The sequence below is a fragment of the Catharus ustulatus genome, chromosome 11 (assembly GCF_009819885.2).
Source record: "Catharus ustulatus isolate bCatUst1 chromosome 11, bCatUst1.pri.v2, whole genome shotgun sequence".
In the NCBI taxonomy this organism is placed as follows: Eukaryota; Metazoa; Chordata; class Aves; order Passeriformes; family Turdidae; genus Catharus; species Catharus ustulatus.
The window spans coordinates 5094015-5117374 of record NC_046231.1 but is presented as its reverse complement, the minus strand read 5'-3'; the positions used below and the strand labels follow the sequence as shown (position 1 = coordinate 5117374).

At 48.2% G+C, this 23360-nt stretch overlaps 2 protein-coding genes across 6 annotated transcripts in view; both read right to left on the bottom strand.

Moving 5' to 3' along the window:
- Window positions 1-7354: 7354 nt before the first annotated feature.
- Window positions 7355-10776, bottom strand: LOC117001527 (peroxisomal coenzyme A diphosphatase NUDT7-like). The gene is made up of 3 exons (XM_033069943.1): window positions 10513-10776; window positions 8764-8922; window positions 7355-7637 (listed from the first exon to the last, which is right to left on the bottom strand). The coding sequence occupies exons 1-3, from the start codon at window positions 10774-10776 to the stop codon at window positions 7602-7604; spliced, it is 459 nt and encodes a 152-aa protein (XP_032925834.1). The 3' UTR covers window positions 7355-7601.
- Window positions 10777-15758: 4982 nt separating this feature from the next.
- Window positions 15759-23360, bottom strand: part of LOC117001315 (hydrocephalus-inducing protein homolog) — a 28098-nt gene continuing 20496 nt past the window's right edge. For 3 of the 5 annotated variants that reach the window (XM_033069549.1, XM_033069550.1, XM_033069551.1), the window contains 8 exons: window positions 22784-23028; window positions 22175-22430; window positions 21049-21192; window positions 20738-20881; window positions 19934-20247; window positions 19620-19788; window positions 18600-18698; window positions 17507-17919 (listed from right to left, as the gene is read on the bottom strand). In XM_033069549.1, coding sequence (XP_032925440.1) covers window positions 17578-17919; window positions 18600-18698; window positions 19620-19788; window positions 19934-20247; window positions 20738-20881; window positions 21049-21192; window positions 22175-22430; window positions 22784-23028 — 1713 coding nt within the window. In that variant the 3' untranslated portion in view covers window positions 17507-17577. Of the gene's footprint in view, window positions 16176-17506; window positions 17920-18599; window positions 18699-19619; window positions 19789-19933; window positions 20248-20737; window positions 20882-21048; window positions 21193-22174; window positions 22431-22783; window positions 23029-23360 lie in introns of those variants that run through there. The other 2 variants (XM_033069552.1, XM_033069553.1) reach the window with 2 other exon arrangements.

Here is a 23360-nt window from a genome sequence, read left to right as displayed (position 1 = left end):
AATTAAGGCAAAGTAAAGAGATGTTAGTATGAATAATAAAGATATAATAAACTCATACGAAATGCATTATGGCAATGAGGTACAAAAGGCTTCATTTTCCACAAGACTAGGCAATCAGTGCTTTGCTCAGGTGGTGATGGTTTTCAGAAAGGTTGAGAAGTACTCTAAGCCCAAGAGAAAGGCTTTTTCTAGCTATAAGCAATTTATTGGTTGGCTAGTCCATGTAATAACTGTTTACTAAAGAATACATTAAGCACTCTGTAACCTTTAACTAATTATTTATAAGTGCTAATTAATGAAAACCATCCTTTTATTAGCATGCTGTCAGCATGATTAATCTGTTCTTAGTGTAATGAAAGATAGATGTCCACGATAGTCTCATTGCACTTTCTTGGCAAGTGGGAATAAGTAGGAGTGAATAAACAAAGTTACATAGGAAACATGATTAGAAGGAAATTACTACCATATGAATTGGGAAATTCTATTGAAATATGGAGGGAAGGTGATTAGAATAGAACATTCCGGACACTCCACTAGTTTTCCTTCCCAGGCATTGAGTTTGTAGCGTTGCATTGAAAGAAGAGAAAAAGGCCTTTGGTGAATAGGCAGGGAAATGTCAAGCTTTACTCGAGGTACAGATGTTCTTCATTATGCAGGGTACAAAACCCTGGACAAAGAAACTGGGTGAAGAATGGGTTGTCTGGTTTTGTGGTGGAACAAAAAAAAAAAAAGGAAAGAAAAGAAATTTGATCACAAGTGTCCTTAGCTTCCATGTCAACCAGGTAGCATTAAAAAGTGACTTTAATACCTTCTTTTTGTTATGACAGAGTAAACTTCACTGCAGTTAAGAACCCCTGCTTCTCTTACCTGTATTTCTTGCCAGCCCTGTTTGGCAGAGCATTGTCACCCCACAGGCATCTCTGCTTCCCTCTTCTGTCAGGAAACTGAGCTAGTACTCGTTCCTCTACAAAATCAAGACACAGCTGACTTACTGAGGAAAAATTAAATAGTGCCTTACCAAGCTCTTCTCCCAAAGGGATGACACTTGATACTTGTTGAGCCAATGAATCATGTGAAGGACATTCAGGAATATGATCTTCAGCTGAGAGGGCTGAGATCTGCTTTTTAACATTCCTACGTGCTACACACGAGTATCCCAACTATTTGCTGAATATTTGTAGCAGAGGATCCCCATTAGAGGACTGTATGTAGCTTAGGGCTACGAAAAGAGTGTGCTTGAAGATATTTATTAACATACTTTGGGAGTTTCTTGTTACCATCAAAGATAGAGTAATTGTGAAGAGTTTTATGAGTTTGATTAAAGAGCTAAAATGCTGGATTCTCTCCAACTATGCAATAGGGGGTCCAGCATAGAAATGTTTGCACCAAGAAAAGCAATTTAAAAATTAGTAATGAGAGCACATTTTCAACAACGATTACTCTGAAAAGATCTATTTTTCATTTTTAAAGGCTACACAAGCACAGACTATTTTTGGAAGTAACTCTCTCTTTGATCCCTCTTCAAACCCACTGAATATTTATATGTATATTCTCATTCAGTAAGGAAAGGTCAACACCTTAAATCAAACATTGTGTGCAGTCAAAGCAAGATTTCAAGGCAACTCATGACCAGGTTTTAAGAAGTACATTCAGACCAGAGACCCAAGGTCCAACAGCATTCAACACTCAATAACTGAGCCCTTTTGAAAGTGCAGCTACTTGATGCCAACACGATATTCTAGCCATTGGAAATTTGTTTCCCTGATCGAGACATACTAATGCACTGTGTTTTCCAGGTCATTATGGACCAGCTGAAATGAAATCCAATGCAGCCATTAATTTGCACTTCCATAAATGTTTTTTTTTTTTCTTATTAGATCGTCTTAAAATTAAACTAGGAGATAAGGCAACTATGATTTGTTTTGTTACTGACTCATAGGAGCAGTAGATATCAGGAATGTCAATGAATGTAATGGTAGCCTCTTACTGAATTCAAACTGATTTTCAGGCAGAACAAGAATTAACTGCAGGTCCACGAAACAGTCTAGTGAATTGTATGTAACATGCACAGGAGAAGAATTCCACGAGTCTTACCAAGGAAACAAAGTTATGACTGCAGACCAGGTGTGATGTGCTTCACTGGCATGACAGAGATTGAGAGAGAGACAGAAAGAAAAGCAAGATCAACAGATAAACAGTGCACAGTGATCCAAATGGAAACAAGAGGGGGTGTAGAATGACCTACGATACTTCTTTACGCAAATGCATTACTTAAATTATTTGAAAATACAAGGTGGATTCAAATCCTTCACAAGTGAAATGTCATTATGTCAACTGTTAATAGCAAAAATCAGAATCAGGTCAAGACTTTTCAGAGTATTTAAAAATAAGTTTACTGCAGTCCATACTGCACTAACTTCTCTGACTTTAATAAGTCTTGTTTTCCTTGACATAATTCAGCAGCCAGCCTGTGGAAAAATAAAAACTCCACTAAAATATTTTGTAGAATTTATCAGAAATACTGTATTTCTTTGCAGTAGTAAAGAAAATTCACCAGCATGCTACCAATTTACCAGGATACGGAGCTGACAAGCATATCCCGTGCTATGATGTCTCGGGACTGCTCCAGCCAGAGACTTGACAGGGTTTTGTGTTGTCAGTGGGTAGTAAAGCCAAACTCTGAACACACAGCTAAGACTGCTGTGACCCACTACCCAACTGCAAGCTGCAGTCTTGAAAGCAGATGGCAAGCAGAAAATGGTCTCAGATAAACTCTGACAGCTATTCTAAATGCTTACAGTAATTTCACGACCATAAGGCGCACTATAAGGTGCACCCCCAGGGAGTCGGCAAATTTTGCAACTTTGTAGATCATATAAGGCGCACCGGACTATAAGGCGCACTTTTTCTTGCAGGGAGGAGCCGCACAGCGCGCAACAAAGTAACGAATTACTGGCAGGTGCTCAATTTGCAAACATTTTTCAAAGATCGGTGTAGCCTTTAAATGCAGCCCCAGACGCCCTCCCCATGCAGCGGGCCCCAGCACTCCCACCCGCCACCGGTGCTGTCTGGCACAGCTCACAGCTCCCACCGCAAGGCCACGCTGCTTCCCGACTTTGTCCCGGCTGGCGGCGGCCACACCACTTCTCTCCGCTTTCCCGCAGTGCCGCCCCTCCGCTTCTCCCTGCTTTCCCAAGGTTGTGCCGCTCGTCGCCGCTTTTCCGCAGCCGCAGGGGCTGCGCCGCCACCGCCGCTTTGCCGCGGTTGCCAGGGCCACGCCACCGCTGCTCCGATGCCGCCTCCGGGGGGCTCTGCTCAGGGCTGTTGCGGGCTCGCACTTCTCGTTCCCCCCGCGCCCGGGCCAGGGAAACCTGGCTTCTCGTCTCCCCCACGCCGAGACCAGCACCACATGGCTTCTCGTTTTCCCCCCTGCACCCAGGGTGGCGCCGCCCCGCTTCTTGTTCCGCCCGTGCCTGGGCCGGGACCGGCGGCAACTCCCTCCCTCTCCTCGCGGCTCCTGCCAGCCATGCTCGCCCGCTTCCACCCCACCCTCGTGACTCGGCGCTCCCGCGGCACCGCCCCTCCATTGCGGCTCACTCTTCCACTTTGGCAAATTTCACAACTTTGTCCGGCGCACTTCCGGGTTCGGGGAAAAAATTTAGTCAAAAGGGTGCGCCTTATAGTCGTGAAATTACTGTACATGAAAACTTGTAGTAGTCTGGTTGTGTTAACTGGTAACCCTAAGTACATTAGGGTGTTGAGAGGAGAGAAATTCTGATAATATGAAACAAATATTATGACATTTCTCTATCGCCATTTTTTATTATTTGGTGGGTTTTTAAATGAAGTTGTATGGTTTCATTCTGTTCTGGTTTAAAGGGACAGTATTGCCAGGAAAAGGAAAAGGCGAGAGGTTTTTTTTTTTCCAAAAAAATTGGACAGTGAAAATCCCCTCCCTCTGAGTTTACTATAATTTGGAAATTCAGGAACTCTCAGGCAAAAGGTATGGGTTTGAAATAACAGTTCTTTACTGATATATCTACAAGACAAAGAAAAACAACATCAACTATGAGAAAAAAAACTAGTGACAGAACAGAACGAAACTCAGTCTCAGTCCCTTTTTCCAGTCACAGATGCCCTCCTCGTCTGCACAGTCCCGATGGAGCAGGGCAAGGCAGCCTCTCAGTGGCGGCTGCTGCAGGAGCAGGGGAGCGAGGCGGCGGCGCCGTCCCAGGTGGGAGAAGGTGAGGAAAGAACTCTGCTCACCGTAGGCGTCCCAATTCTCAGCGCTGTTCTCAGACGCAGGAAGCTTTAGCAGTCAGAGTGCAGGGGCCTGGTCCCACCACGGAGAAAAGCAACCTCTCTCTCCGAGTTCGGGCCGGTGATCTGCGAGTGTCCCCCCATCCCCGGAAGGACAAAGCAGCCCTCGACCATCCCTTTGTCTTGAGCACTTAACAGCTAAAGGGGAGCCGCCCCGGCCAGCTTAACATAATAATGGGAAAAATTTCTAAAATCTCCCCCAACCCCCAACATTATCCATCCCAAATTTTTTCCATTCTAACATACTACATCAAATTAGAACCTTTAAATTATATACATACATGCAGCTACAGACACAGTATCCTAGATAGTTCACCCTAGAACAAGGTCTCCTTGGGGTATGCATCGGGTCTCTCCATCCTTTTGCATCACCCACCAGGTCCTTCAGCAAAAACCACACCACGGACAGGATTGTCTTTGCTGGAGGCAGAGTTCACCCAAACAGTTTTCCCTAGCATACCTCTCATGTGTACCACTGGAACCTTATCTCCATCTGGTGTTCCCAAGAGCTCAGATTGGGCGGAGCCTGCTCAGTTAGTGGAGCCTCGGGTATTCACTAACCATGTGGCCTTTGGTAGATTACCCTCCCAGTTCTTGAAAGTCCCCCCACCAAGTGCCTTCAAGGTGGTTTTAAGCAGGCCATTGCACCGTTCAACTTTCCCAGCTGCTGGTGCATGGTAGGGGATATGGTACACCCAGTCAATGCCGTGTTCCCTAGCCCAGCTGTTTATGAGGCTGTTCTCGAAATGAGTCCCGTTGTCTGACTCAATTCTCTCAGGGGTACCATGCTTCCAAAGGACCTGTTTCTCAAGGCCCAGGATGATGTTTCGGACAGTGGCATGGGGCACAGGGTAGGTGTCCAACCATCCGGTGGTGGCTTCCACCATGGTCAGCACGTAGCGCTTGCCTTGGTGGGTCTGAGGCAGTGTGATGTAGTCAATCTGCCAGGCCTCCCTGTACTTACATTTGGACCAACGCCCACCATACCAGAGGGGCTTCACCCACTTGGCCTATTTGATGGCAGCGCACGTATCACAGTCATGGATAACTTGAGAGATACTGTCCATGGTTAAATGAACCCCTCGGTCACGTGCCCACTTATACGTGGCGTCTCTCCCCTGATGACCTGAGGCATCATGGGCCCATTGAGCCAGGAACAATTCTCCCTTGTGTTGCCAATCTAACTCTATCCGTGACACCTCCATCTTCAAGGTCTGATCTACCTGCTCGTTGTGTCGGTGCTCCTCATTAGCCCGACTCTTGGGGACATGGGCATCCACATGACGAACTTTCACAGGTAGCTTCTCTACACGGGTGGCAATGTCTTTCCACTCGCCGGCAGCCCAGATTGGTTTTCCCCTACGCTGCCAGTTTGCCTTTTTCCACTTTTCCAGCCAACCCCACAGAGCACTGGCTACCATCCACGAATCAGTAAAAAGGTAGAGCTTTGGCCACTTCTCTCTTTCAGCAATGTCCAGGGCCAGCTGAACAGCTTTGAGTTCAGCAAGTTGACTTGATTCACCTTCTCCTTTGGTAGCTTGTGCAACCTGTTGTGTAGGGTTCCATACAGCTGATTTCCACTTCCGGTTCATCCCCACGACACGGCAGGAGCCGTCGGTGAAAAGAGCGTAGCATGTTTCATCTGCTGGCAGTTGGTTATACGGTGGGTTTCCTCAGCACGGCTCACTTGTTCTTGCTCCTCGTCATCGGCGAGACCAAAGTTTTCACCTTCTGGCCAGTTCGTAATTATCTCCAAAATCCCAGGGTGATTCGGGTTTCCGATGCGGGCGTGTTGCGTGATGAGGGCAATCTACTTGCTCCAGGTGGCGTCGGTGGCTTGGGGGTAGAGGGAACCTTTCCTTTGAACATCCACTCCAGCACTCGTAGTTGGGGTGCCAGGAAGAGTTGTGCTTCCGTGCCGATCACTTCTGAGGCAGCTTGGACTCCCTCATAGGCAGCTAAGATCTCCTTCTCTGTGGGAGTGTAATTGGCCTCAGACCCTCTGTAGCTTCGGCTCCAGCATCCCAGAGGTCGGCCTCAAGTCTCCCCAGGTACCTTCTGCCAAAGGCTCCAGGACAGGTCATGGTTCCTGGCTGCAGAATAAAGCACATTCTTTACCTCTGGTCCCGTCCTGACTGGGCCAAGGGCTACCGCATGAGCGATCTCCTGCTTGATCTGGGCAAAGGCTTGCTGTTGCTCAGCACCCCAGTGGAAATCGTTCTCCTTACGGGTGACCAGGTAGAGAGGGCTCACAATCTGACTGTACTCAGGAATGTGCATTCTCCAAAAGCCTATGGCACCTAGGAAAGCTTGTGTTTCCTTCTTGCTGGTTGGTGGAGACATCGCGGTGATCTTATTGATCACCTCAGTGGGGATCTGGCGCCGTCCATCTTGCCACTTTACTCCTAGGAACTGGATCTCTCGGGCAGGTCCTTTGACTTGGCTCTTTTTAATGGCAAAGACGGCTCCCAGCGAATCTGGATGATCTTTTCTCCTTTCTCAAATACCTCCACTGCCATGTTCCCCCACACAATGATGTCATCGATGTATTGCAGGTGTTCTGGAGCTTCACCCTTTTCCAGTGCAGCCTGGATCAGTCCGTGGCAGATGGTGGGCCCGTGTTTCCACCCCTGGGGCAGACGATTCCAGGTGTACTGCACGCCCCTCCAGGTGAAGGCAAACTGAGGCCTGCACTCTGCTGCCAGAGGAATGAAGAAAAATGCGTTGGAAATGTCAATGGTGGCATACAACCTTGCTGCCTTGGACTCCAACTCGTACTGGAGCTCCAGCATGTCTGGCACGGCAGCGCTCAGCGGTGGAGTCACTTCGTTCAACGCACGATAATCCACAGTCAATCTCCATTCTCCATCAGACTTGCGCACGGGCCAGATGGGGCTGTTGAAGGGTGAGTGGGTTTTGCTGACCGCCCCTTGGCTCCCCAGCTCACGGATCATCTTGTGCACGGGGATCACGGCATCTCGATTCGTCCGGTACTGCCAGCAGTGCACTGTTGAGGTGCCAATTGGCACTCGTTGCTCTTCCACCTTCAGGAGTCCCACTGCAGATGGGTTTTCCAACAGTCCAGGCAAGGTGTTCAACTGCTTAATTATGGACTTTTTAATTCTAAATATAATCCCTTCTTCCATAGGAAGGCAAAATCTACTGAAATCACAGTTTGCATTAATGGAACACCAAATTCTTTAGGATACCTTGCTAGTTCTATTTATTCACACTAACCAAGGAGGTAGAAAGGAGGAAGAGCAAAACAGTGTTTGTGGTATTCAGGTCTGGAAAGACTCTGTCCAAGTCAGAAGCACCTGGAATGTATATATTGAGGAGAAAAAGTATCATCTGACACATACAATATTTGTGGTCGAAAACCCACATCGTCTCTCCTACTGACTGAGGTAATTGGCTGGAAAGCAGGGAAAATTTGTTCTTTTTACACACTGCCTCTGAACTGTGTGGCTTTAACGTCACCTGTACAGAATTACAATTCAAGAAGTTAAATAAAGCTTTTTGCAATACAATTTCAAAAGTAGTTCTTTCCTTTTTACATGAGGAGAGGTTAATGCTAACAGATAGAAAAACAGGAGGCATGGTAATAAACTGTTACCTGGTGAACAAAAATAGTTTTCAGAAACAGCAATTCCTCTGTTCTATGGGGAAACTGATCCTATGTAAAACTGAACACTGCTATTGAAAATGAGAATCTCTTAGTTCACAAATGGTGACCTACACTCCAAAGACACCTCCGGGAGTCTCCCTGCTAGAGGTCTCTACACAATCCCAGGGCACATCCCCTCTGGTGGTCCCTCTCCATGTGCACAGCCCTGGAGTCAGCAGACACGGAAGGAGACCTCTGTGAGGCTAGAGCAGCCTGCTGGGAGCCTGCCTGGGTGAGTGAGCTCTGCATGCTCCAGGGCTGGAGATTATACAGCCTGTCAGGAACATCTGCTCCAGTTTTGGCCTGACATCATGGTGAAGAATATTTTTTTCTTGTATCTCATCAAAAAATCCATGTTGCTGCTGTGTCCATTGCCTCAAGAAGAGTTCTGGTATCGTCCTCTCTGCGACCACCCAGGGGAAGTAAGCAGCCAAACCCCCTAGTAGCTTTCAAGCTGAGCAAGCCCACCTCTCTCAGCCTCTCTGCTCATCATCCACTTGCAGAAACCCCATGACTGTGCTCATGGCTCTCTGCTAAACTCTTACCAGCACAGCACTGTCTGTGTGGTACTCCAGAGCATCACTAATTGGTGTCCCAAAGATGGTCTCACAAACACCAAACACAGAGCAAGAACCCTTTTCCTGGCCTCTGCTGGACACACGGGCTGCACACCTGAAGAAGTGATGCCTCTTGGCAGTTGCAGGTTTGAAAAGGTCACTGCCAACCTCACAAACGAAAACCACTCAAACTTATTTTGTAATGATATGCTGACTCACTTTATCAATTCCAGGCATCAGCCTACAGATGACATCCACCTTCTCTGGCTGAAGACCCACTTCTTCTTTAGCTTCTCGGAGAGCAGTGTCAATATCATCTTTATCAGTGGCTTCTCTTTTACCTCCTGGAAAACACACTTCCCCTGGTGATCTTCTCAGCTAGAATGTAAAGGACTGGAATGTACTACTGTTAAATATAACAAGGTTTATGATCCGTATTGGATCCACACAGACGTGTGTTGGTATTGCAACATCCCTTTATGTTTATCTTTCCAGTCAAAGAAGCTGGAAATGGTGGTTAAGGTTTCTGCAAGAAAGAAATGTGCACGGTAGTAAGAGTAGCTACCTAAGAAAATGCTGAGCCTACTCCCTGCTAATCCATAAACCCTCGCCATCAGAAATACACTGCACCTGTACAGTGTTGTGTAATTCATACTGGAACTTCTGCTTTAGTATGTCCAAGTTCACCTTTTGCATCATCTTGTTTGCATAAATGACTGATAGATTAATCCAGACAGAGCAAGATTAAAAGACTCTAAGAGCAAAAACTTCCAAAAGACACAATTAAATAATGTATCTGTGAGACAGGAAATAACATTTTGCTTTAGCCCAAAAGCATTACAGAGCAAAAGAATGAAAATGCTTGGTTCTGTTTCCTATTTGTTGTTACCTATATTTGGGATGTGTTTTGTTCAATCTGCTGGGTGTTGTTGACAACTGGGAGAGAGGCAGGGTTGAAGACGTGACCAAAACAGGAAGAAGGATGAGAAGGGAAGGGACAGAAGAGGCATTCGGGAGACAGCCTAAGTTCCTGAGTAGCCATTCAGTGGGAAAGGGGACTGGGACCACCCCCAGCCATGAAAGGATATAAAAGCTTGCCATTTGGCCAAAGTGTGCGTGTGTGTGTGTGTCTGTGTGTCTGTGTGTGTGTCTGTGTGTGTCTGTGTGTGTGTGTGTGTGTGTGTGTGTGTGTGTGTGTGTGTGTGTGTGTGTGTCTGTCTGTGTGTGTGTCTGTGTGTATGTGTGTGTGTGTGTGTCTGTCTGTCTGTCTGTGTGTCTGTGTGTCTGTGTGTGTTTGCGTGTTTGCCTCTCGGAAGGGAGACATGCAGCCGACTCAGCAGACTCATTACAAATGAATAGTTACTTAGCTATTGCTTCTAAGACTCTGTCCCTTCTTAACTGTACACTAAAAAGTGAATTATTTCTAAGACGCCTTTAAGTACGTTCCAGTAGTAGGCTTGTGCATCAAGGCTCAGTAAAAAATACATTTACAGTCAGTGTATCAGCTGTGTAACTGCGATTATTTGGGTTTTTTTCTAGGCAAGACCCAGCAACAAGAAGAAGTCATTCCTGAGTACAGGCAGTTGATGTGAGGCAGGGACGGAAAACAAGAGTTGTAAAAGGAAACAAAATGCTGGCGACAGAGTTCTGGGAGCCTTGGGTTGTTGCCTTTTATGTATTAAAGGGCAAAAAGAGCAATATTAAGTGCAGAGTGAGGAATGTCACTGAATAAAGCTGCACTGCGTTGTCACTTTCCTTCTGTAGGTAATCAATCGGTCGTTGCCGACTCTGGAAATTGTCGTCTCCTGTCACGGGTTTCCGGGGACCCGGCGTGCTCCCGGCAGGCAAACAGCAGAACCCGGAGCGTGGGAACAGCTGGCCGTGCCCTTGGGAACAAGGGGCGGGATCGGAGGAGCGCACACCGGTGGTTTCCCGGGAAGGATCGCGCCGCTCGGAGCCCTCCGGTACCTGCATGGACCGCACGGTGAGCAGCAGGTGCAGCCGCCCCCGCCGCACCACCAGCGGCAGCAGCACGGCGGCTCTGGGCAGCGGCAAGCGGCAGAACTTATCCCCGACATCGAACTCCCGCAGGCGGCACCGAGCCTCCTCCATGACCCCCTGCCCAGGAGCGGGCAGAGCGGAGCACCGGCACCCTCCGGCCGCGCTCCGCTCTCCCGCCGCGGGCCCGGCACCGGGACCGGGGCCCGGCTCCCGCTCCCGCTCCGCCGCCATCTCCGGCACCGCCGCGGCTGCGCCCAGCCCGGCCCCGCCCCGGCACCGCCGCGACTCCGCCGCTCGGCGCTCGATGGTTGGCTTTCCCTTTCCCCTTGTCCAATGCCGGCCGTGTCCCTGTGCCGGGAGCCGCTCGCTCCCTGCCCACCGCGGGGCTCCTTTGCCCCGGGCATGCGGCGCTGGCGCTGCTCGGCTCCAGCGGTTCCGTGCGGTCCCGGCAGCTCCCAGTGGGAGAAGGGCCGTGAAAGTGCTGCCTTCGTGCCCAGTCACAGAATCATAGTACATGGAAGGGACCTTAAAGATCACCTTATTCCACCTCCATGGTTGTAATGGAACGTGCTTTGTTATCAAATCTTGTTCAGTAAGTGCTTACAGACGCTGAATACAAAGAAAGGGTTACTCGTTAGCACCTCTTCCTGTTGAGTAAACAAAGAGGAGCCCCCACCAGACTACAGAGACACGACAATACCAGAGGACGTGCTGAGAAAGACGACCACAGCAGACCCTTATCAATTCCCACCAGGAGGTGGAAGCGACCCCTAGCAACTCCTCGCCCCTGCTTGCTAAAATCGCAGAGTGCACCAGCAAATCAGAACGAGCAGCCATAAGCACCGGAAAATAGACTGTATAAAAACGAACTAAAAGTGCTTTTTGGTGCGAGCCATTGGCGGAGCAATGACTCCCTGGCCGCCCAGCGCTGTTTTGCTCAGTTATCGCTTGCTAAATTCACTTACTAATAAATTTTCTATAATTAATCTAAACTGGCTCCTCCAATTTGTCACGAGTATCTATAACATGGGAGCAGAAATGCACTAACTTTTAGATACAAATCAATGGGGACAAATTGTCGAAGCGGAAGAAAACTCTTCATTAGTAATGAGTCAGCTGAGCCAGGTGAGTGCCTCCCTTCCCCGAGAGACGAACACACACACCCTCCGAGCATATATGACTAAATCAGATACTGTTCTGAGCGTCCAGGCCTGAATTTCATGGAGGGGAGCAGCCATTCAGGATAAATGTGACAGTAGTATTGCCATGCTTCTGGAGGAAGTTAGAGGAAGAATCTGAAGTTGCTACGGGAACAGTGGAAGTTGCTGGTGGAAGGTCGACCAAAAACTGAAGTAAATGAGTTAAATGCACGGTTTGATGCTGTGTGGAAAGAAAACCAAACCAAACCAAACAACCCTTGGACCACTGTGCAAAAGAAATATCCCCCACTAGATTCTCATTATGTACTTGACACTTGACTTCATTTTGGAAGAACAATGAGGTTCAAGAAGGATTTGATGCCATTGATGTATCAGTTTCCCTTCTCAACAGGAACAAGAAGACCTGAATAAGGGCTAATAATTTTGCTCAAAGGAAGTAACACATAGATGGCCAAAACCAGTCCTCAGTTCAAATACGGTAATTTTCTCTGGAACATAAATCAAGTTTTGTCTTTAGAAAAAAAGTATTATAAACATTTTTCTTACTTTAAATTGCTTATTTTTCTAGTAGCTATAAATTAAATTACAAAATCATATTGATGTCTCTTCTGGCTGTCTGAATGCATAATCAAGGCAGTTTTAAATACATTGAGTTCCAAAACACTGGTATTTTTTTTACAGTCTATTGTCACCCAATTCTCTCTAGTGCCGAAAAGAAATCAGAAAGAAATTACGTTTTGAAAACATGTTCAGCCAGCCAGCCAGCATCTCAGTCTTGAGATCAGCAGGTTTTGGCAATGCACGCTCATTTAGCAATAGGTACCACAGCAGCTTAAGTTGCCCATGTAGCTTCACTCAAGAGCTGTGGAGCAGCTGACAGGGTTAAGTCAGTGCTTAGGTCACAACCGAGTTTTAATTGCCTTCACTACGAAAGGAATGTACTGTTTCTACATAAAGGAATAACTGTTGCAATACCTCTCTGAAAGCACAAAGCAGCAAGGAACAGAAGAGATAACAGAGAAGGGTTCATTAGTAGAAAGTTGTTGAGATTACTGCAGGTTGAGGCCCTAAGTACAACAGAAAGCACAGACATGTGAAGCATGGAACACTCTTTAACCCATCAAGTAAGTTATAAGAGTAGTATGTATTTATTCAGCGCTGAGGTGCACGGGGAATAGCTCCTCCAAAAACATGCGCACCTTCAGAGGCTTGTGCCTCTCTTTTTATTTTCTACAAACTAGGACTAACATACCTAATACATACTCATTTCCTCCCACCTGCCTGTCCCCCCTTCGTGTTAAAATTCACTCCACGCCTCTTTGCAACTGCTCCTTGTTGGTCGCTCCCGTGGTCACCTGGCGGGCTTTGGGATCAAGTAAACATTCTTCCTCTCAATTGCACTTTTCACCTTGTCTCCTTGCACACGCGCTTTTTGGTCCTTTGGTCATCTTCTGGACTTTGATACCAGCTTTCCTGGCTCAGGGGTCTGGAGAATCCCCCTTATCCTGTGGTTCCTTTGTCCTTGCATCCTGTTTGTGCACTCTAGCTCTTTATCTTATTGTGTAGCCTTGCTCTCCTCCTGTTCTTGTAAGCACAGTAAATGTTTAGGCATTCCATATGGTTTTGTCAGCCCCCTTTTAGTCAAAGCCTTTCTTGATGCTTGATTCTTAATTTCCCTGCCTCAGTCCCCCCTTTTCTACAAAATCAGTAAATTCTTTTACTTAGTACTATTGATACCTTTCCCCTTTCCAGTCTACCTGCACAGCTCACTCCTCTCAGTATGTATCCCTCATGGCATTTCCGTGTACTTCTAGGGAAGTCAGTGTTGCTATCCACTTCAACGTCCTCCAATTCCAAACAAGTATTGCAACACATGGCACCAGACTTACACCTACTAATGTCAGTATGACAATGCTAGGGGGGCAAAGCCTGTTCAAAATCCCCATTGCAGATGGCGACCGTCCAAAGAGTGCATCCCACCAGTGATGATTTGTGTCCTGGTTTACTCTTTCTAACACTTTGCTTAACTCTTTTATATCATGGTAGATGGTAACCAGAGTCTTTTTCCCATTTTCCTGAATCTCTTCCAGAATTTTCTGTCAAGTCTTGGTGTTTCGTTAGCTGCCTTACTAATGTAAGGTTAATTCCTATGGGTGTGGGTGATAATTTATGATAACTTGTGTAGTTAGACCTTATCAACTGGTGGAATGTAACTGGTGCCAAATGTGAAAAACCACACAGGACAATCTGAACCAAATTACAAATACAAAAATTAGAATGGTTCTTAGTACCATGCTCCTCTTGGTAAACTCAGAAGCAAAGTGGCACAAGTTAGAGCAGTGGTTTTCACTTTAGAATATCTTTGTCTTTGGGAATGCACCTCATGGAAGCTGCTCTTCTGGAGTTTGAAATCCCATCATTGATGGGAAAGTTTCCAGAAGGTAGAGGAAGAGCTGAAGCATCAAGCCCAGCCTTGCAGGGTTCCCTTGCACCTGGCAAGGAGCAAGGGCTGAAAGGCTTGTGCCACCGTCCCCCTGTGTCACTTGAGCTCCTTGCACGACCCAGCAGGCCTCCTGCTGCCTCTGACTGCAGATCCAACTAAGATCCAGTCATGTCCACAGATAAAATCCTGAAGGAGCTCCATAGGTGCTTTGTTGCTTTGTGTCTGGAAGTTCTGCCATGCCAAAGACTGTAAACCTGTAGGTTTCTAAGCAAACCTGCTATTATTGTAGTCCTTTAGACCTGCTTATATTTTATACTGCATTGACGATATTTAGGTACTGAATTAGCAGTAACTTTAGTCATAATGACCCACTTAATCAGTGATCCACATAATCATACATCTCACACTGGACCAAGAGTCTTCTCTCTACCAGTCTGCCCCAAAGCCCAGTGTTATCTGGGCCAAAGTAGCACCAAGGTGACGTATTTGCTATCAGACCACCATCTGTGATCACCAGAAGGGTGTCATGGGCTTCATCATATGGGTTTAGAGTATTAGCTACCCAATTCCAGTGGCAAGGGACACGGTGGGACTTCAAGTGATGGTTAAGGCTGGCTATAGAAGCTCCAGGTACTTCACAGAGGTGGGCAGAATCCACTTCTCTGTCCCTAAAAGCTTCATCTGGGAGAAGAGGAAGACTGCGCAGGATCTCATGTAATTTGCATCATGCCTGGGTAGAGAGCTCAGCATTCACAGATTTCTTCACAGAAGACATTCATTTCCCTGCTTTATTGGTAAACAAGGTGTGCCAATGCCAATCCTCGAGGTTCTTATCACACAGTAGGTTCTTCAATTCATTTGTTGCGTCCTTCAGAGTGAGTTTCCATGTGATCACATGTCAAAGCATTCACTGGCACGGGTTCTTCATGAATAAGTTTTTTTTATGCTAGACTTTTTATTTCACTGTTTTAGTTTATATTTGCACTGAAATGGTTTTGCCATTCCCCCCTCCCCTTTTCCCCCCAGCTGGACCTGATTGTCTGTGGTCCGGTGTGGGAACCCAGGATATTCCCCTGGCTTCCCTGGAGCCTGTACAGGGGGCTCAGAAGCCTTGGCAAGGTGCCAAAAATCCCTGTGAGTTCCATCTAAGTCCCTGGGAGAAATTACCATCTTTATATACAGAATTACAGAGTCACAGAAATAAGTAGAGTGTAAATTGGTGTGTTAAAAGGTAGAAAAGTAAGGTTTTAAAGATTGTTTACATTAGGGGGTTTTGGACACAAGACGGAGGATTTGTGGCGTAGTAAGAAATTCTTCTTCTTCTTCTTGGCATCCATCTTCTGGGTTAGGATGCCAACTCGGGATTGGTGAAGGGAAAACTGCTCGCTGTAAAGTGGGTATAAAGTATTGGTGATTAATTGTAAATAAAGTAGACGTACATTAGGGTATAAAAGATAAGTCCTGCCCCGGAGGGCAGGAGAACAGCCTTGGATGAGTTGCAGAGTGGACCGCTGTAAGGTAGACAGAAAATTCCTTAGATAAGAAAGAATAAATAACCTTGGAAACCTCAGAACATCAGCTCTCGAGTCTTCTTTCGTGCCCTGCTGCGCCCTGACTGCAAAATAAGAACTCACAGACCACCCTTTACTGTGCAGGTGAGTGATCTCTGACCATAAAAGAGGTCGCCGCCTGTCACAGTCCGGGGTTTCTCCTCAGATTATCCTGGAAAGAAAAGCCTCCTTGGTCTTTTCCAGGGGGAAAAGGGGACAGGGGAATGGTTAAATGATGTGACAGACTACAGGGCGGCCCAGGGAAAAACCATTTCAGTGCAAATATAAACTAAATATAAACTAAATATAAACTAAATATAAACTAAAACAGCTTAGCATAAAAAAACTTATTCATGAAGAGCTTCCCAGTTTCAGAAAGAATTTCAGGACTGAAGTTGTCAAGCTTTGTCTTCTGAAGAATATATGAATGATTCCATTTCCTAATCCTCATCTGAATTCACAGGGTCGGCAGGAACACTGCAGAAGAAATCACATCATTCCCATCATACAGGTGTAGAAATAGGCAAAGTGTTTTTTAAAGTAACATTTTTTTCTGCTTAACGTCTGTATTCCAGAACAGGAGAGAAATGCTTAATGGAATCATACACCTATAAGAAAAGTACATGAGGGCTATCATAAATAAGGCCATTTGGAAATCACAAAGTTCACCAGCTCAACTAGAGAGGTGGTAAAACCATGTAAGGGCAAGAGCAGTAATAAATGAACCAGGGGACCAGGTCCTCTGCACTCTGAGGGGTAACCAACAGCCAGGAAAAACAAAGGAGGTGGCAGGTGAGGTGTGTGAGATGAAGACAAAAGGTTATTGAGTTAAAGAGTGGAAGTTGTTGTTTCTCTGCGTTGCTGATTGGATTTGTTCAGGCTGGTTTGTTGCTTGTTGCTGTGAGCTGGGAGAGGGATGGGCTTGAAGACCTGACCCAAAGGAAGTAGGATGAGAGGGGAGGGGGCAGAAAAGCTGGCAGTAGGGAGAGAATGTGAGTTCCCCAGTGGCCATCCAATGGCAAAGGGGACAGGGATTTCCCCGGGTGCAAAGGAGATAAAATGTACAGTAATTTCACGACTATAAGGCGCACCCTTTTGACTAAAATTTTCCCCCAAAACCGGAAGTGCGCCTTATAGTCCGGTGCGCCTTATCTGATGGACAAAGCGGCAAAATTTGCTGAACCGGAAGTGCAAGCTGCGAGGGGAGTGGCTCCGCAGCAGGGCTGGGCTGTGAGGGGGGAAGGGCCCCGCGGGGCCGTGCCAGGCTGTTAGGGGGAGTGGCCCCGTGGGGCCGTGCAGGGCTGTGAGGGGGAGTGGCCCGGCGGGGCCGTGCCGGGCTGTGAGAGGGGAAGGGCCCCGTGGGGCCGTGCCGGGCTGTGAGGGGGGAAGGGCCCCGCGGGGCCGTGCCGGGCTGTGAGGGGGAGTGGCCCGGCGGGGCCGTGCCGGGCTGTGAGAGGGGAAGTGCCCCGCGGGGCCGTGCCGGGCTGTGAGGAGGGAACAGCCCTGCGGGGCTGTGCCTGGCTGTGAGGGGAGAGGTGTCCCGTAGCAGCCTCAGGATGTGAGGGGAGGATTATTCTGGGACATTCTCTGCAGTTACTGAAGTGACTGAAAGCCCAGCTTCCTCCCTGGATTATTCTGTGGATCAAGCAAGAGAATTAGACAAGATCATCTCCTTGGAGCTCAAGCTTTAGGAGCAGATCAGTGGAGGCGTATCTCAGGGACATGTGCCTCTGGACACCTTCACTGGGACCCTTGTCTTCCCCAGGAGGCCGTGTTAGGTGCCTTGAGGAGGATGGTGGGATGTCCCTCTGCCAGGGAGGAAGGGAGGGGAGGGGTGAAGATGGCCAGTTTAAATCAGCTTGGATGCTGGACATATCTCTCAAGGGTTGTATTCAAAGCCCCAGAGCCAACAAAGGAGCTGAGAAGGGGACAGAGCCTGGGACTGAGGTGGGCAGGAACCCGCTGGCTGTGATTCCAAGACAAAGAGCTGTGACAGAAGAAGCCTGTTGTACCTGCAGTGCTCAGTCCATTTCTTCCACATCCAGTTGGTAGCTAGGGGTGAAGCCTCCCCGGTCACCACCACCTCATAGGTGGGGCCTCCCTCCACGTGGCACAACGCTGTGACACGGGCGACGATATTGGGGTGCCCAAAGAAGGTAAAGGTGACCTCCTGGCTCTCTCCCGGCTGCAGCTCACCCCACAGTGGGTGGACATCAAAAACCTGGTTGAGGAGAGATTGAGATGTTGAGTGTGGAAATGGATGCAGAAGAGCAGCTGTTCCTTGGAGCCGAATACAGTCACAGCTGGAGGGGCCCATTCTCCAAACACAGCCAGAATCACCCTCATCTCCTGCTGTGTCCCTGCCACTGACCAGTGGAGGGACCATGGGGAAAATCTTCTCCCATAATCACTTATCCATGAGCATACACTACATTAAAGTAAACTGGAATGCGTCCTGGCAGCAAGAACTTCTCTCTGCTGCAGAACTTGTCCTTGGAAATGCTTCTCACTGCTTTCAGAAAAACAGGAGACTTGGAGGTGGGAGCCCTTGCCGCTGGTGGAAGGTTCATCTGACTGCTGAAGCTTTTCCTTCTCTCTCTGATTTACGTGCTGCTCTCTCAAGCTGCTACAGCCAAAGTTCCAACCAAAATTTCCTGTCAGCCACCTGATGAGGTAAATGGGAGCAATGCCCTCCACAGGTGCTGCACAGGGAACCTCCTGGGACAGCCCTGGACGTCCCCTATGGCCTCTCCAGTGACCAGTTGCTTCACACAGCTTTGTGATGGGCTTGGAGGGATGTGAGGCCCCTCTGTGGCCAAAGCTGAGGGCCAGCAGTGGCAGTGGGGCTACAGAACTGCTTTCCACATTGGGAACATGGACATGAGACAAATTCTCACTTACCTCCTGCATGCGAGGGTTGGGCTGCTTCACCTTTGGGACTCGGCCCAATCCCCTCTTCCTCACCGGCCTCCGAGGCTTCACAGCAGTGGATGACAGTGCCTGGAAAACAAGCACCAGGGGCTGCAGTGAGCAGCTGGCTGGTCTGAGCGAGATCCCTCTGCTGCAGGCTCCACCACCTCACCACAGTAGGAGCAGCTGAAAAAGGACCTGGGCACAAATCAAGTGTGAAAATATCCATGCCATCAGTCGAGTGTGGGTCCAAGCCCACCCACAGACGAGACCTGGGCTCCATCTGCACTTCCTGCATCAAATTTGTGTGAGGGAACTGGGTGCCCCCAGAACTCAGGCAGAGAGGGTGGGAACTACCCAATCTCTGAAAGTCCCTTCAAAGCCAAACCATTCCAGAATTCCAGGATGGCCACTCGGATTTCCCTGGTTTACCTGTGCATACATGGCAACAACTGGGAAATTAAGATGATGGATTTTATGCTTCTATCTGAAAACATTCAGCCACACTATTCATTGTATCTATCAGGCTCTGTTTCTCCTGATTCAGAAAAACTGTGCAGAGTTCAGAACAAGTGGTATTTGTGTGTGAGCACATACAACCCCACTCCTTCAATTTTATGCCAACACTGGGGCTTTGAGAAACTCTTCTCCTTCCTTACATCTCTTTTTGATTTTTATTGCCCCATGAGCAGCCTCTCTTCCTTGTGATGCAGAACAAGGGGCCACTTCCCACTCCAAAGTACTAATGTTCACTGGGCAGGTGGGCAGATCAAAGGTCTTTTTCCTTGTTTGGAGGAAGTGACAGTCACTTTGCAAAGCCTTGCCTTATAAAAGACAGCTCTGGAGCTGTCACTTCAATACCAGCTTTTGGGTGAAGGCAGAGATGCCATGAGCTCTAGCTGGGCTGGGAAGGGGGTACGTGGAGATCAGGACTCTTCATGGCTCGACACACAAAGGAAACTGGAAGCCTTCTCATCATGATGCAAGCGCTAGGTGCACAAGAAAAGCTACCTCTGCTTCCAGGGAGTCCTCTGCATCTGCTGGCTGCTGGGAAGAGTTCTGTATTGGTTTGGTGGTTTTGGTGGGCTCCTCCACACTTTCAGTCTTGGAGTGTCTCCTTTGAAACTCTCCCTTCTTCTTTGATGACTTGCATTGGACTTCAGGTGGTGAAGGCTTGAACCTGGAAAACAACAGAGCTATGATCATGGACTTGCAGTGGGATGTGGCTCCTGGCTGGGTGCTGGTGTGGTGAGCTCAGTAAGAGCCACTCCAAAACCAGGCTGGAGCAGGTCCATGCTGGAGCAGCACAGGGATGATGCACACACCTTATGGTGTTCACCTGGCGGTCTATCAGGAATGACCAGTGGTACTGAGCAGGAATTGGGCTGCAGTTGGTCATCTCCATATGCAGTTCTTGTTCCGTGTGATTTATGATGCAGCCAAAGTCCACGGCCTCGAACTCAAGATGGAGATTTGGGAAGTAGACTTCTCCCCGAACAGTGATCTTCTCCTTATGAGGATGCTCCATGAAGCTCATCCTGAGCACCCTCTCTGCCACCCGGCTGTTCAAACCCTTCTCATAAGCTGGGTTAAACTGAATGCAGAGATGAAGTTCCTCGCCTACACCCAGCATCATGGGCTGCAAGGAGATGAAAGCATTAATCACCTTGGTGATCAAGTCCCAGGATCTGACAGCAGGAAACAGTAAATGTTCCAAGTGTGACCCCAGCGTGGCTTCTCAGTTCACCCTCATTTCTTTGCAGTGAGGATCTGTCTGCAGGCACCATGCTTTGGTCCGAGATTCTCTCAGGCTCACGTTTCTGTGCTCAGCAATACAAGGGGATGGCTGCTGGAGAGCTGGGATGCTTTCCAGGAGACACCTTTAGTGACACCTTTATGGCTTGCCCTGATCTGCTTTCCTGCTCCCCTCTCCTCATGTTTTACAGCCAGCACGGGTGTTACCAATTCAGATAGGATTTTGATTGCTTTGGCAGCTGTGCTGATGCAGCTCAGGTCAATCCACTGCTGACACTACAGAATAAACTTCTCAACTCCAGGACCTCTCAACAGAAGTGCACCCCCACATCCCTCCTCTTCAGGCCCCACTGAACAAGCCCACAGATGCTCACCTTGGAATCTGCAGGGAGGGGCTGCTTGTCCACATTGCAGATTTGGAATGGCTGCTCCAAATCCAGCACAATGGTGAATGGCAGTGAGCAGATGTTTTTTAAAGACAAAGGCTGGTACTGCAGCGTCAGAACATCACTGGGTTTCTACAGAAACAAGAGACAAGGGAAAACAACCTCAAGTGGCCATAGATCGCCTTCCCCTTCCACTGCATTTCACATTTTTCAACCTCAGAAGTGCATATATTTCTGTTTACTTCCAGCCAATTTAAGAGTTACACCTTGACATGCCAGGATGCAATCCGGAGACCTACCTTTTCTACACGGAAGGTGATTGCTCTGGAAGATATTTGCACAGCAGGGCAAATGAAGTTGCAGGTGATATCCACTTGCATCATCTCTTTCCTTCCTCTCTCTTTTCCCACGGCACCATAACACAGCAGCTTCTCCTTCACCTCCTGCATGCAAGATTCACTTGTCACCCAGTGTGGGCTGGCAGGCCAAACATCTCACACTGGCTTGCAACCCACCCGTGGGCCTTATTCCTGTCACTTCTTATTAGTGACTGTAATTAGTCTCTGCTCTCCTCAATAGCTCTCTTTGTTTTCTGTGCTGCTGCCTATTTATTCTAACTATGTGTGCCCAGAGGTCCTGGAGCCAGCAAATGCACACTGGGCTTAGGTGGCAGCTTGTCTGCAGAGTTTCATTTCCCCTAGAAAGAAAGGTCTTGGTGGGAGAACCCCCCAAGACTCTGCTAAAATCTCCCCCTCTGAGTTGCTCTCCAAGGGTGCTGCAAAACCTGGCTGTGCCTGGGACACCAGAGCTGGCTGAGAGACTGGGGCATGCACTAATAGAAAAGTTGACCAAAGTCAATTTGTCACTTATAATGATCCCTGGGAATATCCTCCCACTGGATGGACACTGCACTGATCGTTAGAGCTGGCACACTGTGTTTTCCCCCTCCAGGACTCAGGGCTAGACCAGCCCTCTGCCCATGTTTGTCTTCAGAGGAAAAGCAATGCTGCTCCCAGACATTCCTGCCATTCACAGGGCTTCTGTTTTACTCCCTGCTTCCCTTGGAAAAAAACACTTGACAGTAGTTTAATTTACTTCCTGCTCGGGCTTCTCGTCTAAGTGCAACTTATTTTCTCTGCTCCTCCTTTCTGCCTCAGCACATGACAGCGGTAACCCCTGTTTGCCTGAAGGAGCAGTACTTCCTTCAGCCTGTATTTTGGGAGCAGTAAGTTGGCTTTATGGGAGCTATGGAAACACCAAAAGGGCCTTAGCAACTGATGGTGGCCAGCAAGGACAGCAGCTGGCTTTAAGACAGTTCCTTGAAGTCACTTGCTGCTTTTCCCAGGCAAATGTCAAGGGGCTGCAGAAGAAGCCACAGTGGAGGGGATCTGACAGGGAAGGCTCTGCCCTAGGCAGGGGCCTCACCTGGGCAGTTCTGGAGCAGCCTTCCAGTACCATGTCCACAGTCTGGCCCGGCCTCAGGTTCACCTCCAGCGGCCGGATCTTAAACACTGGGCTGCCAGGTCTGCGGCTCCGGGAAGCATCCTTACTCTTGGTGCCACGGCGGGCAGGGCGACGAGTGCTCTGCCCAGAGGTGCTGAAACTTTCTGTGCTCCAGTACAGCCAATGGATGCGGCGTCCTTTGTTCGTCACTTTGAACTGGTAACAGCAGGGAGTGAAGCTAGAAGAGAAGCAGAGATGGAGAATGTCATGGCAGCTGCTATTTCCCTGTGATCACACAGCTTCAGCTTCACCCTGATGGCATGCCCTGACTGCACAGTCTGCAATAAAACCTCCACCCAAAAGGCTGCTCAGGCTCAAAGCTTCAGCCCGGCCATGTCTTCCAGCTTTTCCATTTCTGTGGCTTTCCAAGATATCTAGCGACTCTCAGATGACGTATTTCTAAAGGAACTCCTGCGGCTTCAGGGAAACAGGGCTGACACCTTGAGTATTGAGGAAGATCTGGCCTGAAGGACTATGGAAAAATATTCCTTGCTGAACCCAAAAGGGGAAGTGGAAGCAAGAGTCTCCTACCTAAAGTGGGACTTGAAGTCGAGCCCTGAATCCAGAGGTTTGTCGATGACAATTGTGGTGCCAATGCCCACAGCCTGGACAGGGATGATGTGCACTCGGATCAATGTGTTCTCAAGGAACACCTTCACCTTGTCCTTGAATTTCTTCATGTCATTCAGGTTTGCTGTGACAGTCACCAACACCTCAGAATTAGGGAGGATCACTCCTTCACTGGGTTCAGTCCTCCAGCATGAGCGTTTCCTAGCCTGTAAGACAAGCCAAACATGAACTTAGGATGGAAGTCATCGACCCTGCTCTGCTGTGAGGTGCAGGAAACAGGAAGGCTAAAGAGATGAGTGGAAAAACTATATACATTTAATTTCCCTAAGTGTAAGCTATGGTGTTTGGCAACAGCAATTCTCCAAGAGCTTACCCAACCTGTATTTTACCTTCCTTTAACAGACTCACGTCATTGGCCCCGTTTTGCTCAACCCAAGGGATGCTCCTCCTCGGGAGGTTACTGCCCCTCCCAACTCTCTTTGGAGTGCATGCCACGGGAAGCTGTTTACTCCCTCCTGCCTTCCTGACAGTGCTCAAG

Bases quoted from the DNA above. Each gene is read 5' to 3' on its own strand.
- LOC117001527 (XM_033069943.1), bottom strand. From the start codon at position 10,776: ATGGCGGCGGAGCGGGAGCGGGAGCCGGGCCCCGGTCCCGGTGCCGGG. The intron at 8,923-10,512 runs GTACCGGAGGGC...TTTACATTCTAG, and splicing joins TCACCGTGCGGTCCATGCAG to CTGAGAAGATCACCAGGGGA. The intron at 7,638-8,763 runs GTGAGTCAGCAT...TATACATTCCAG, and splicing joins TGATGCCTGGAATTGATAAA to GTGCTTCTGACTTGGACAGA.